General features: G+C 37.2%; 1 protein-coding gene across 1 annotated transcript; it reads right to left on the bottom strand.

Moving 5' to 3' along the window:
* Positions 1-1,857: 1,857 nt before the first annotated feature.
* Positions 1,858-12,249, bottom strand: LOC114933201 (G protein-coupled receptor Mth-like). Its single transcript, XM_085490144.1, has 3 exons — positions 10,855-12,249; positions 7,330-7,408; positions 1,858-1,954 (listed from the first exon to the last, which is right to left on the bottom strand). Exons 1-3 carry the CDS (start codon positions 11,705-11,707, stop codon positions 1,858-1,860), a joined length of 1,029 nt encoding a protein of 342 aa, XP_085346270.1. The 5' UTR covers positions 11,708-12,249.
* Between the last annotated feature and the right edge of the window lie 714 nt (positions 12,250-12,963).

Below are 12,963 nucleotides of genomic sequence, written 5' to 3'. Positions count from 1 at the left end.
TAGATTGGTTTGTAGATTTTAACTTCGAGTTTGCGTAATTCTATGGCAACTAATTTTTCCGAAAATATGCTAGTACTATAAAAATTTGGTTTAGCGATTATTGCCTCCGCACCGTACCGTCCGTCCCATTTTGTTAATAATTTTACATCCACATGATTGCGCACATTTTCCATCGTTTTGCCAAATACCGCATTATTCATCAATTTATATAAATTTTTTTCAAAATCGTTTTTCGCTCGCGTTCTAAACTGTGTGTTGAGTTCGATGTATTTTTGAAGCCACGCTGACTGCGTGAATTGTAGTATGCGATATATTTTTGTTATGCGTAGCCCGTGGCGCGTGCACTGCTGTAGATTACGATAGTGTATTACGTAGCGCTTCTTATCGTAAAGCGTTGCGAGGAGTTTATACTCCCGCTTGCCGGCTTATCACGCGTCGGGCAAAACGGTAGGTCAATGTGCGCGTCATGAAGATGCCGCGGATACTCTAAATCTACTTCGAGAACATAGCCTATAGGCGAATCGAACGCGATAGATGATACGTCAAAATTCGATATATCGTCGACCCACCGAAAATCGGCATATGGCAATGGTTGACACATTGCCCATCCGTACAAATTATTTACATCGAAATACATTAGGTACGATGAGGGTTTCGATGGGTCGTACGATTGCATGTACTTGTTATTAGCCTGTGCGTATCGGCCTGAACATTGACTAAGGCCGCCGCGTATACCTCGTTCGACAAACATTACCATGTCAATGTCTGTTAATAATTCAAATTTTATATTTGTATGTTTTAACATGGCGTCCCATGTATATCCGGGGAGAGTATAATAATACGCGGGATCGAGTCCGTAACTTTTTATACAACTATCGCGAAAATTCTCAAATATATCGGCTAATAACAAGACATCAATTTTATTTTTAAATATAAATCGCTATATTCGCCTAGCGTTCGAAGGGAGAATCGGCTCCAGACGGTCTCGGCGTGCGCGTAATCACTCTCGGATACTGTGTCGCCGGTCAGGGAACTGTAAAATGAGTCGCGCGGCGGTAAACGTGTGTCTTGTAATCTGTCCACGCAGTCAATGTATTCGTATGGAATGACACCCTTTCGTGTCAATAAATTGAATTTTTCACTAGTTAAATTTTGATATTCCGAATGTAAAATTTTTAGTTTATCTTTATCCAAAAATGACGCTAATTTGTCGATACTAGCGCTGAGAAATTTATATGAGTCTATGAACCGTAATTTAATATAATTTTTTCCATTTTTGTCTTGTGTCAATTTAACAGTCTTCGAGAATGAAATGTATTTTTCCTTTGTTATCGGCAATAATTCGATTTCCCCTTCGAACGCTGTGGCTATGTCCTCGATAATGAAATGCGCGTCGTAGCCGGACAGATTGTGAAAGACTATTTGTAATTTAAGTTACAATTTGAGTGCGCGGGACCCCTGTACCGCCCGGTGAGGTGGCAATGATCGCGGACGCGTGTATCGTCTTCGTCAAACGGTTTCTCACAAATGTGACAATGCGTCGCGGTGCGAAATTTTAACCACTCGTCAGGCGTTAAATTTACCATGGGGACATTGGTCGTTAAAATATTTTTTACGCGGATTGCTAAATTTTTAAGTTGTTCGGCGAACCACGCGACGCAATCGACACTACGGCGGGAATTGTACGCGGACAACGAACTGTCGTACGAACACTGTACGTAATACGCGATGCTGAACACTTGATGGTGTTGATGATTTTTGGCATCTTCGGTCTTTGCCAAAACACACTCGAGGTCGGCGTACACTACAAACGGCAGCCGCTCCTTCCTCGTGTAGTTGTCGAAGCTGAGCCACTTGTCATTTTGGCTCGGCAACCAAATAGCGCAGTCGTTCAGTCCCGCAATCTTCCGTATGCGCCTGCAATTTATCCGCCGCTCCGAAATAGTGTAAACATCTGTAAAAATAAAAAATTTAATTAGAAATATTTTAAATATAATTTAAGTTTACTATATAGTTACCGATCGCAAATAAATTTTCTACATTTCTTTTTGCTCAGTTGCGAGCTCACGAGACGAGACAGATTTTTTATGCACGCGAAATGCCCGTGTTCGTCCTCCACGTACAGCAGATTGACGTGCCTGTCCTTCTTTTTTTCCGAAAGACGCAACGGGACGATGTTCTCGTTCTCGATGATGTACACATTCACGGAGATGTCGTTTGCAAGTTCAAACTTTTTAATTTGATTCACAGTCACTGGAAACTCAATGTTTTGGAGATTCAGCACTGCGATGTAATGCGGATAGGAGGATTCCCGATCCACATTTCTTTCAGCGGAGTACAGAGCGGCCATCACTGACCATGCGAAACACGCATTGTCCGCTGTTTGCACATTAACAACCGCTCTCTTTGCCATAATTTTTTGCGGTAATTTGACATGACATCCCGCGCGCATTGGATTGTACTTATTTACATTCACTGTCAAATCTATTATCCGCGACAATGCCCAGCCGCTATCGCGTTCCTGGAACTCTTCTAGCGATGCTAGCGTGGGCTCGATTACGCGGCGCTCGTACCACTCGCGTACATCGGACGTGCGAAAGAGTTCAAAGTTTCTCGTGTTAATACTTTTATTGGCACGCTTGTCACCGGACACAAATTCACCGTTGAAAACAGTGTTTACTTTTACACTGATGTGTCTCTGCAGCACATTCTCCACGTTCTCGACTATAATGTCTTTGGCATTTTCCAAAAATTGACGCGGTTCGATATAGTCTGCGTTAATTACCGCACCGGTCAGTATACGGCTATCGAACGCCGTATCGATTTCGCGCCAAACTAGTCTTTGCGCGTTATGTTATTGCCGCCGCCACTAGGCATGGATCCACCACTAAACATGGATTCACCGACATACTGTCTCTGCAAGCGCACCTTTGCACCCTCGAGTCGCGCTATTCTCGCCACGAGAGATTGCCTATGTCCAATCGAGAGACGCGGACGCTTGACACGGCTGCGTTCTTCCAGCTGTGTGATAAATTCTTCGCACTCTTGCAGCCATCCGAAATATTCGCCCAAGGTGGCGACTTGGTGGGAACGCTCCAACAGGTCGCGCTCAACGTTCTCCATTTTGTAAAAAATTCACTTTTTCACACTTATTACAAAAAAACTTCTTTGCACACTAAACTTTTTTTCTTGCACCTTGAATGAAGCATGCGCTCGCCAGTGGTACTATGGTCCGGCAGCGGCATCGGTCCTCATTATATATCCCCGATCAACCCTTTGTTCGTCAACGTACGAACGAGAAAAATTTAGATGACGTAAATTTTCGGCGCTTGTTTTGTTTATAAAATAAATTCCTGCAGCCGCTGGTTATCGGCGCTGGTATTTCTTCCTAAGATAAACAATAAAGAACCGCCGCTTATTGGGGAGGTACCGCGAGGGTGATATACAATCCCATGCAAAAACATGTCGCAGGCCGCAAGCGGTGAGATTGCAGGCAGCGAGGTCGCAAGCGGCGAGGTTGCAGGCAGCAACTTGTTCGCCCTGAAACTTTACCCGCTGATATTTCTTAGAAATATATGTATAGATCATGTATCAACCCCCTTGATTGTTGGCGTATGCCAAGCGGTGGCCCTTCTTAAAATTTGATTATCTTAGATTTTCAGAGAACTGATTGTTGGCGCTCGGATCCAAGCGGCCCTTCTTAGAATTTAATTATATTTCTTAGAAATATACAGATAATGTATGGGGGAAGAAACGCAACCCCCTTGATTGTCGGCGTATGCCAAGCGGTGGCCCTTCTTAGAATTTGATTATATTTCTTAGAAATATACAGATAACGTATAAGGACGCAACCCCCCCCCTCCCCCCTGATTGTCGGCGCTCGAAATGCGGCAGCCATTCGCAGAAATTTTATCTTATCTTCGGAGAAAATTTATGAAAACTTTGATACCGCTCAAAGACGCCGCTTATCTTTGATACCTTACAAAGACGCCGCTTATCTTGGATTCAAAAACTTAGCTTATCTTGTTTATAAATATATCAGGTAACATGATCCCCTTATCTTATCTTGTTTATAAATATATCAGGTAACATGATCCCCTTATCAGGTTATCTGATATGTTTATAAACAAAAGATAAGCTTATCTACTGATAAGATCCCCTCCCCCCCCGTGACGTCACCCCCCTCGCCCCCGATCCGCCCCGCCCCCCCCTCATTGCCTCTGAGTTTAGAACTTCCCTAGTATAACTACTTTGACCTGACCGTTCTACCCTGTGGCAAGAACTCATGATGCACCACGCCCCTGCAATCGAAAAATCGTCTGTTGTTGACGTGCTCGGGCGTCCGGCACGCTCTTCGTCGTTCACATCTTCTCGGCCTTCGGAAAACATTTTGTACCACCGATAAACGTTGCTTCGGTCCAAGGTAGCTTCACCATATGCCACAGTCAACATTCGGAATGCGTCCGCGCACTTAATTTTGTTTTTCACACAAAATTTGATACAGATTCTTTGATCCATTTTTTGGAATAGGCAAAAATTGAAGACGAGCCAAAACACGTGCAAGCAAAGCAGCTGTCAAAAATTAACTGAACATTAATGGCCGTACTTGTCGGCATAAATGAGAAACATGAGTACCAACATAACGCCACAAAAAAATCGAAAATCGAATATACGTAACCCGCGGAAATTCAAAATTCGCGATACTTTTTGAACACACCTCGTATTACAAAATAAAAAAAGTGAATCGGCGAATAGAAGAAAAGATGTCATCTGCAAATGACAATCCATGGCCAGTATTCATAATCTGAATTTATATTTAATATCGTTTTCAATCTAAATTGATTTTAAAGCCGTCACCCAATCAAGCGCGGACTAAAAAGGGAAGATACGATCGTACGAGGACGTGCTGGTGTGTTGGTGTCGATTGGTCGGTCTGGCGAGGTGCGTGCGCGCGTGTGTGTTCATCTGACTGAAGGGTTGGGCAAAGCAGGTTGTGTGTGTGGGAGGCGAGGGCGGCGTTGCAGAAAGGGGAGAAAGGTGTAGGGCAGGTGTATGCGGGTTAGGAGAAAAGAGAGAGCAGAGCGCAAGCCAACGATAGCGGAAGACCGCCCAGTTTGGCGGAGCGGGGAGAGGGGCCCGGGGCGGGCCGAGCGGCAGACAAAGACCCGGAGCCTTGGGTGGAAACGCTGAAGTGTGGAAGGCTGGAGAAAATAGAGAACACAGGGGTACGGATGATGCACAGACTTCGAGCCATGATCTACCATAATACGGAACAGTCTCGGTAGAAATAGTTTGTGCAGTTTACTTGGTTGGGCATGGGGTCGTGCTGTTAGGTTGTTGTCGCTTGTGGGTGTGTTGTGGTTGACGAGAAGGTGGGTCTTTGAACAGGAAGAAAGGGAGCGGCCGGACCAGTGGAACCAGCAAGAAGCGCCTAAATTAAAGGCCGGGCGCAAAAGCGGTACATTGGACAGACCGGAAAGGAAAGGGGGGCGTGTGCGGGGTGTGGCAGCGTAGGGTAACGGCTCCGTGGTGGGGGCGAGAAACTAAAAGACACCCCACGCCAAGGACGGAGAATAGATCAACGGGCGGGGGGCGCGGGGGGCGGGCGGGGGGGGGACAGAACAGAAGCCCGGCAGGAACACCGCAGCGGGAAACAAACAAGAAAGAAAAGAAAGCAAGGGAAAAAAGGGGGAAAAGAAGGGGGCGTTGAGCAAGTCACTAGAGCAGACGATAGCATACGAGAGTGTGGAGCAAGATTGCAGCGGGAAAAAGCCAGGCGGAATGGCGGGACAAGGATGGTGACAGGGGTGGATGAACGAGGAAAGGTGAAAATGACAGGTCCGGGTCCAGTGGCGGGAGTGTGTGCTGTGGGGCTTGAGGTGAAGTGAAAGATCGACAGGTACATTGGTAAAGAGGTTTGGGGGGTGGGTTGGGGGTGTGGGTGGGTGTTGTGTGTTTGGTGTGGTTTGGGGGGGGGTTGTGGGGTGGGGTGGGGTGTGGGGGTGGGGGTGGGGTGGTGTGGGGTGGTGTGGTTGGGTGGGTGGGTGGTGGGGGGGGGGTGGACGCAACTTTTTGGCCAGAAAAAAACTTCAGGCTGTAACATGGAAATGTTAAGAAATTTTTCAAATTTTTTTGTGCATGCAACACGTCTACAAAATGAGAAAAAATTTTCCATTTTGTTGTTTTTCGTTTTTTTGTATACATATAAAAAATATCAGAATTGAAGAAAATGAAAAAAACTGTAAAATCATTGAAAGTAGGGATTTCAAGCTTTAAAACTTTTTTAAAATTTAAATTCTCATTATTCTAAACAAAGTTACAATTATTTAAAGTTTGCCTATTTTTGGTCAATTGTTTTTTTTATGCCCTAATTATTTTAAGGAGTGTATATTTATATAATTATTATGCTGACACGACAATGGTACTTTAAATTTTTATTTATTTTTGAGAAATATAAATTATAAATTAAAAGATATACTTTATACATTAAAAGAGAAAAAAATCAAATTAAAATATTATTGCATTATATCAAATCTTATAATCGAATTATTAAATTTTGTTATAATATTTTATACATATTTAAATTAAATATATAATATGCTTATTATATCTAATACGCCATTTTTACTTTTAAAAAAAATTAATTGTTTAAAAATCTGTAATCAATCAAAATCTTCATAAAAACTATTTATTTCAAATTATAATTTGAACCTATGTTTTTTATACTCAAACTTATAATGTTCTAATTGTAAGTTAAATATAGTTGTTTTTGCACGTACCAACACTATATCATATAAAAAAATTCGATTAATACAGAATTTTGCATATTATACAGGGTGTCCGGTAACTAACGGACCAACGATTACAAATGGATTCTTTGATCAATTTGGGAACGATTTTTCCTCAGCAAAAATGTCAAAAAAGGTCATCATTTTTTACAACTTTCCAATATTTGTCATTATGTATCTTTATAACTAAGCCTCAAATTAAAATTTTATTATAGTAAACTCTACCTGAAATTAACTGAAGAATGTAATTACGTTTTAACTCCAAAATGTTTAGTTTTCAAAAAACTCATTTTTTTCAATTGCTTATAACTCGAAAATTATTGACTTCTCAACATTTTTGCTAAAGAAAAATCGTCTCCAAATCGGCCAGAGAATCCGCCTTTAATCATTGGTCCGTTAATTACCGGACACCCTGTATATTCTCTCTATCTTTATCTTTAAACCGATATATATAAAATCAAAAAGAGAGAATTTTATAAAAACAAATGAAAGGCAAGTATTAAAAATTAGTAGTAACAATATAGAATATTTTCCAACTTACCTGAATGTACACCACATATCAAAGCTTATTATATTTATCCAAAAGCAACTCGCCAGATAACAAAAGTGTGTTAAAAAGGCTGTAAAAATGAATAAAATTAAAGGCTGTAATAATTAATAATAAATAATAATATACAATATTATTAATATAAATATTATTATTATTAATATAAATATAAATGTAATATGTAATTTGTTTTTATAATTAAGAAATAAATAAGGAGCAGGAAATAGGCCAAAATAGCAACACGAAGTATAATTTGGTCACAAATACAACTTTAATTAATAAACAAAATTTTTTTATTAAATAAAAACTTTGTATTTGCGACCTAATTACTTCGCGTTGCTCTTGTGATCTATTTCCTGCTCTTTATTTATTTCTATATTATTAATAAGTAATAATATATAATATCTACCATATATATCTATATATATAAGTACCGTCCGTCTGTCTGTCTGTCTGTCTGACCGCGAACTACTTCCACATTTCTGGACCGATCTTCATCAAATTGGTACCAAAATTTTGCAAATTTTCCGGGGAGTGTGACAATGATAATTTTTTGTAAGTTTTACCCCTCCACCCACGCACCTACTCATGCAATCGCATATTTATGGATCGATTTTTTTGAAATTGGTATCAAAATGTTGCAAAATTTTTGGAGATGGCGACGATGCGGTTTTTTCAAGTGTTACACCTCCACCCACGCAGTCACTCACGCGCATGCGCATTTATGGACCAATTTTCACGAAATTGGTACAAAAATGTTGCAAATTTTTCTGAGAAAGCTGCTGTGTGGTTTTTTTAAGTCTCATCCCACTCACGCATCCACCAACGCATTTACACATTTATTCACAGACTTTTTCGAAATTTGTACTCAAATTTTGTCGGGGATAGCTACTATGTGATTTTAAAAAAAATTTATCACCCTACCCTATTCACTCGCCCACGCACCAACTCACGCATTTACCCATATGCATACGCATTTATTGACCGATTTTCACGAAATTGGTACCAAAATGTTGTGTGGTTTTTTTAAGTTTTATCCCAATCACGCATCCACCCACGCTTTCACAAATTTTTTCGAAATTTGTACTAAAATTTTGTAAATTTGTCGGGGATGATCAATATATGATTTAAAAAAATTTTTAACACCCTATTCACTCACCCACGCATCAACAAATTTATATACCAATTTTCTCGAAATTGGTATAAAAATTTTGCATATTTTTCAGGGATCAATAATATGTGTTTTTTTTTATTTTTACCACCCTATTCACTCATCCACGCACACACTTACGCAACTATTTACGTACTAACACATTTATAGACCGAATTGGAATTTATTTGCCACAACCCGCATTTGCTCATGGTCAACTATATGTAGCATTCTTTAGAGCAACAAAAAGGAATAATATCAAAATAAAAATTAATGAATTAAGCAATCAAGGACAAATAATTAAAGAAAACCAAAAATATTTTACAAAAAATATTGTATACAGAGAGGTTTTATAAATTGAAAAAATTATAAAAATGTATGAGAGCTATGAATAGCGGCTCAGCGGTGGGAACATACGCAAAAAATAAAAAAAAACTAATAATAAAAGATAAAAAAACATTTTGGTATCTGTTTCACGAAAATCGATCCACAAATGTATAAGTAGTTCGCGGTCAGACAGACAGACATACATACATACAGACTTAGAAAGTCTAAAGAATACTTAAAAATCATTTACGACAAATATTGTATACAAAGAGATTTCGTAAAATAAAAAATTGTGTGAAAATTAATAATAGCGGAGTCAGTGTTGAGAAAAGCTAGTAATAATATATATATAATAAATATTATTATTAATAAATAATAATATATTATTTATCATTATTCGTTAAAATTGCAGGATCTCAAAGTTATCACATTTATATTTCTCCATTAAAATAGATTAGCTTTAACTTCCTCAATTAAATTTTATTTTAATATTTACGTAATAAATACTGCTAATCAAATTAAATATGTTTGATTTAATATGTAATTCAGCAAAATTCAGTAACACAAAGAAATATATCTATTTGAGACGAATAACTTATATTAATTATATATTAACATGCATTTAAATAAAATTTAAATGTTATTCACTATTTTGCGTTTTTAAGATTTTAACAAATAATATATTCAAATAACATTTAAAATTATTAATTAATATTTAATGTGTAAATTTAATATGCAAATTTAATACCTACGCAATATTTAATATACATTAAATATCTGATAAATATATATACGCTATACCATGGTGGAAGAATAAAGGTGAGTCAAGTTAGGGGGTCAAATTTTGTTCGCTTTGCGCAACTCACCAAATCAACCATTTTGTTTTACTAACACATGCTTGGTCGCGTGTATATGTATTGTGTACAAGTGATCGTAGCTATAATGATCATAGAGAATTGTCAAAATTTTCTAAAAAAGTATTTATTCATTCAGATAGTTTCTTAGCTGATTTTTTCGATAGGTAAAGTATTCCACATGAGGTTTTACTTTGTTTAAGATCAGAACTTATATTAAATTAAGAGCATTGAATAATGTTATTTGTGACGAAAATAGAAAAAGAAAAGCAAATAAACTGAAAAAAATTTGTAATAAAAAATAATTTTAATTTTATGTCAATTTGTTTTCCTGTTCCTTAAAACTTTATCATAAGTAATCCTTTCTTTTTCTTTATTTTTGTTTCAGTGCAGTTGTTTTAAAATAAAATTTGTTTGAGTAATTCTTTTTTAAATGTTGATTTTTTGATCAGTTTATAAAAATAAATTAATTATTTTAGTTTCTTATATTGTGTACTTGTTTAAAAATAAAAATGCATTTTCCTCATTTTCTTGCTTACGAAAAAATAAATAAACAGTCTGGTTATCTAAAAAAATGTATTTTGTATTACACGTGTAGGCAAAGTGGCACTTTGTATGCGTGTTTTCTGTGCGGAAAGCGGCCGATTTCCCACGCCGCTATCTAGTGGCGACGCGGTGAGTGAATAAGCCACATTGAAAACCATTGTCTACGGCTGAGCCGCGTTTAAAGTCATTGTCCACGGCTGAAGCCGTAGACAATGTATTGAACACGGCTATTCCCGCACAGTGCCGCCGCAAGATGGCGGCGTGCGATCGGCCACCTCGCGCACAGAAAACGCGCACAAAGCTATTTTGCCTGCACTTGTAATACAAAATAGTATGTGTATCAAGTGCGGAAAGTTGACAATTGGTCACGAGTGCGGGGGATGGACGCACGAGCCGAAGGCGAGTGCGACCACCCCACACGAGTGAACAATTGTCAATCCGCACGTAAGAGCATTGAATTTTTTATTACAATATACTATTATTCATTTTTAATAATTTAAATATCTGCTAGTTTCCCGGTAGTAATGGCTGATCTGGTGGCAACTTTCTATTGGCCGATGAACGTTGCGCCTTGACTCATCTTTATTCTTCCACCATGCGCTATACTGATTGTATGTCTTATGATTTAGATATATACTCTACCTGTTGTAACGCAGACGGGATACTGTACACCACTCAAAACATACACCATGTCAACTCCGTATACAACAAACGAAGCACCGCTGTAATTGCGCAACATGAAGCCGTGTCTATTTCGGAGTTCTGGCAATATGGAATACACCAGAAATACTAACCCCAAAAATAACATAGATACTATATCGGCACTTATTTCCATAATTTCTTCGCCAGAAAATCTGAGTTTTTTATCAATCATCTCATTGATCTTGTCATAAGTTTTGGAACAGATGGTTACTTCGAACTCATTCCCGTCGACGACGGTGAGACAATATGATGTCGATTCAACAAATATTTTATAATAAGTTAAATATATAGAACCGTTGGTAAAAATCTTATAATCGCACTGAGAATCTTTGGGACGCAGTTGATCTTCCTGGCACGAATCATAAATGGACAGCTTAAACAGTTCGTTCACTCTCTTTTCGCTCTGCGTCGAATCGTTCGTGTATACTTTTGGAAAAATGTATTCGATTTCTTCAGGAATGCAATTTTCATCAACCAGACGATTGCCAAGAAAACAGCAGAGCCGAATGCAAGTATCATTATGACACATTTCGTTTGGGACGATGATAGTTTCATTAGTATCTTTGCTGGAATTTTTGAAAACTTCAAGTGACATAGAATCAATCTTTTTAGTTATATTTTTATGAACTTTCTGTGACATGAAATTTCTTTTATGATTGACATTTGTCGAATTCGTGTTAGATTTCATCGATTTTTGCTCATCATCTTTATTCTGCATTGAATGCTTGTTCAGTTTATGTTGAATCAAATCATTATCCTCGCGATTGTTATTTATATAAAATGTATACTGCATTTTGTCATTTTGTGTATTATTCGTCAAATTTTTATGCAAATCAGTCGCAGTGTTATTATTTCGTCGTTATAATTTGTTGTAGAATCCGCATTTATCTCGTATCGTATCGTCAAATTCTCATCTCTGTTGGTGGAATTTTGCTGCGATTTCGATAACGAAATAACGAGGAGAAGCACGGAACACACAAATGCAAACATTTTTCCACTCATTATTTCACATAAGAATATACTTTCAAATAAGTAGATAATCAAATTTAGTGTTGATAATTTCTCATATAAGTTTTAAATTCGCAATAATTAAAAAATGTCACATTAAATTTATGCACACCTTTGCTTTTGTATTAATTGCAATAAAATATGTCAAGTACAAAATATAATAAAATTAAATTATCTTATTTTGTTTTTCAGCAAAATGTCGATTTGATTTTAGCATTATTACTATTAATATTAATGATTGCACGTCTTGAATTTTAATTATCTCACTAGATAACATCAGTATTATATCACTGGCTTTTTTTCTGATACAAAAATGTTCAAGATACATGTGTCTGCGCGGAAGAGAAAGTGAGACTACCGAGGACGACGAGTCGTCGATAGCTTTGCGAGAAACTATCCGTCTACTATACTATGTAGGAGTATACACATATAGCTTTTACATACTATATATAAAGAAAATAAAAAAAAATCATACAAACTTCGACTGACGATAGATTGAGCCACAAGCTGATGTTAGAGCATTTGTTGCGGCTAAACATACGAAAATATATGTATATATATATATATATATATATATATATATATATATATATATATATATAAGAGTACTCCATGAAAAAATCTCTCAATACCAAATACCTTTATCACTCAAAGAGTACTCCATAAAAAAATACTTTATTATAGTATTTTTAATAAAGCTCTTCTATATATATATATATATATATATATATATATATATATATTCTATAACATGGTCTTCGATCTCTTCTCTAATGAAATGTAATATCTAAATGCTTTGTTGATGAAATTCAGGATTTTTAATTAATTTGATACTGCTTTGGTTGATGTAAAGTTTTGTGGGGGGACGATAATTTACAGTCTAAATCATTTAATAATTCACAGCAAATACTATTTTCTTTGTCGCTGTTGCAGCTGCAACATATTCTGCCTCTGTGGTACTGAGAGTGACTAACTTTTGCCTTTGCGATTTCAAAATAACCAATTAATAGTTCATTGTTATTCCGACTTTTATACAGCAAA

This window comes from Nylanderia fulva, unplaced genomic scaffold (assembly GCF_048542155.1).
Source record: "Nylanderia fulva isolate GAGA-0341 unplaced genomic scaffold, ASM4854215v1 Scaffold98, whole genome shotgun sequence".
Classification (NCBI taxonomy): domain Eukaryota; kingdom Metazoa; phylum Arthropoda; class Insecta; order Hymenoptera; family Formicidae; genus Nylanderia; species Nylanderia fulva.
This window is presented reverse-complemented; position numbering and strand designations above follow the sequence as displayed.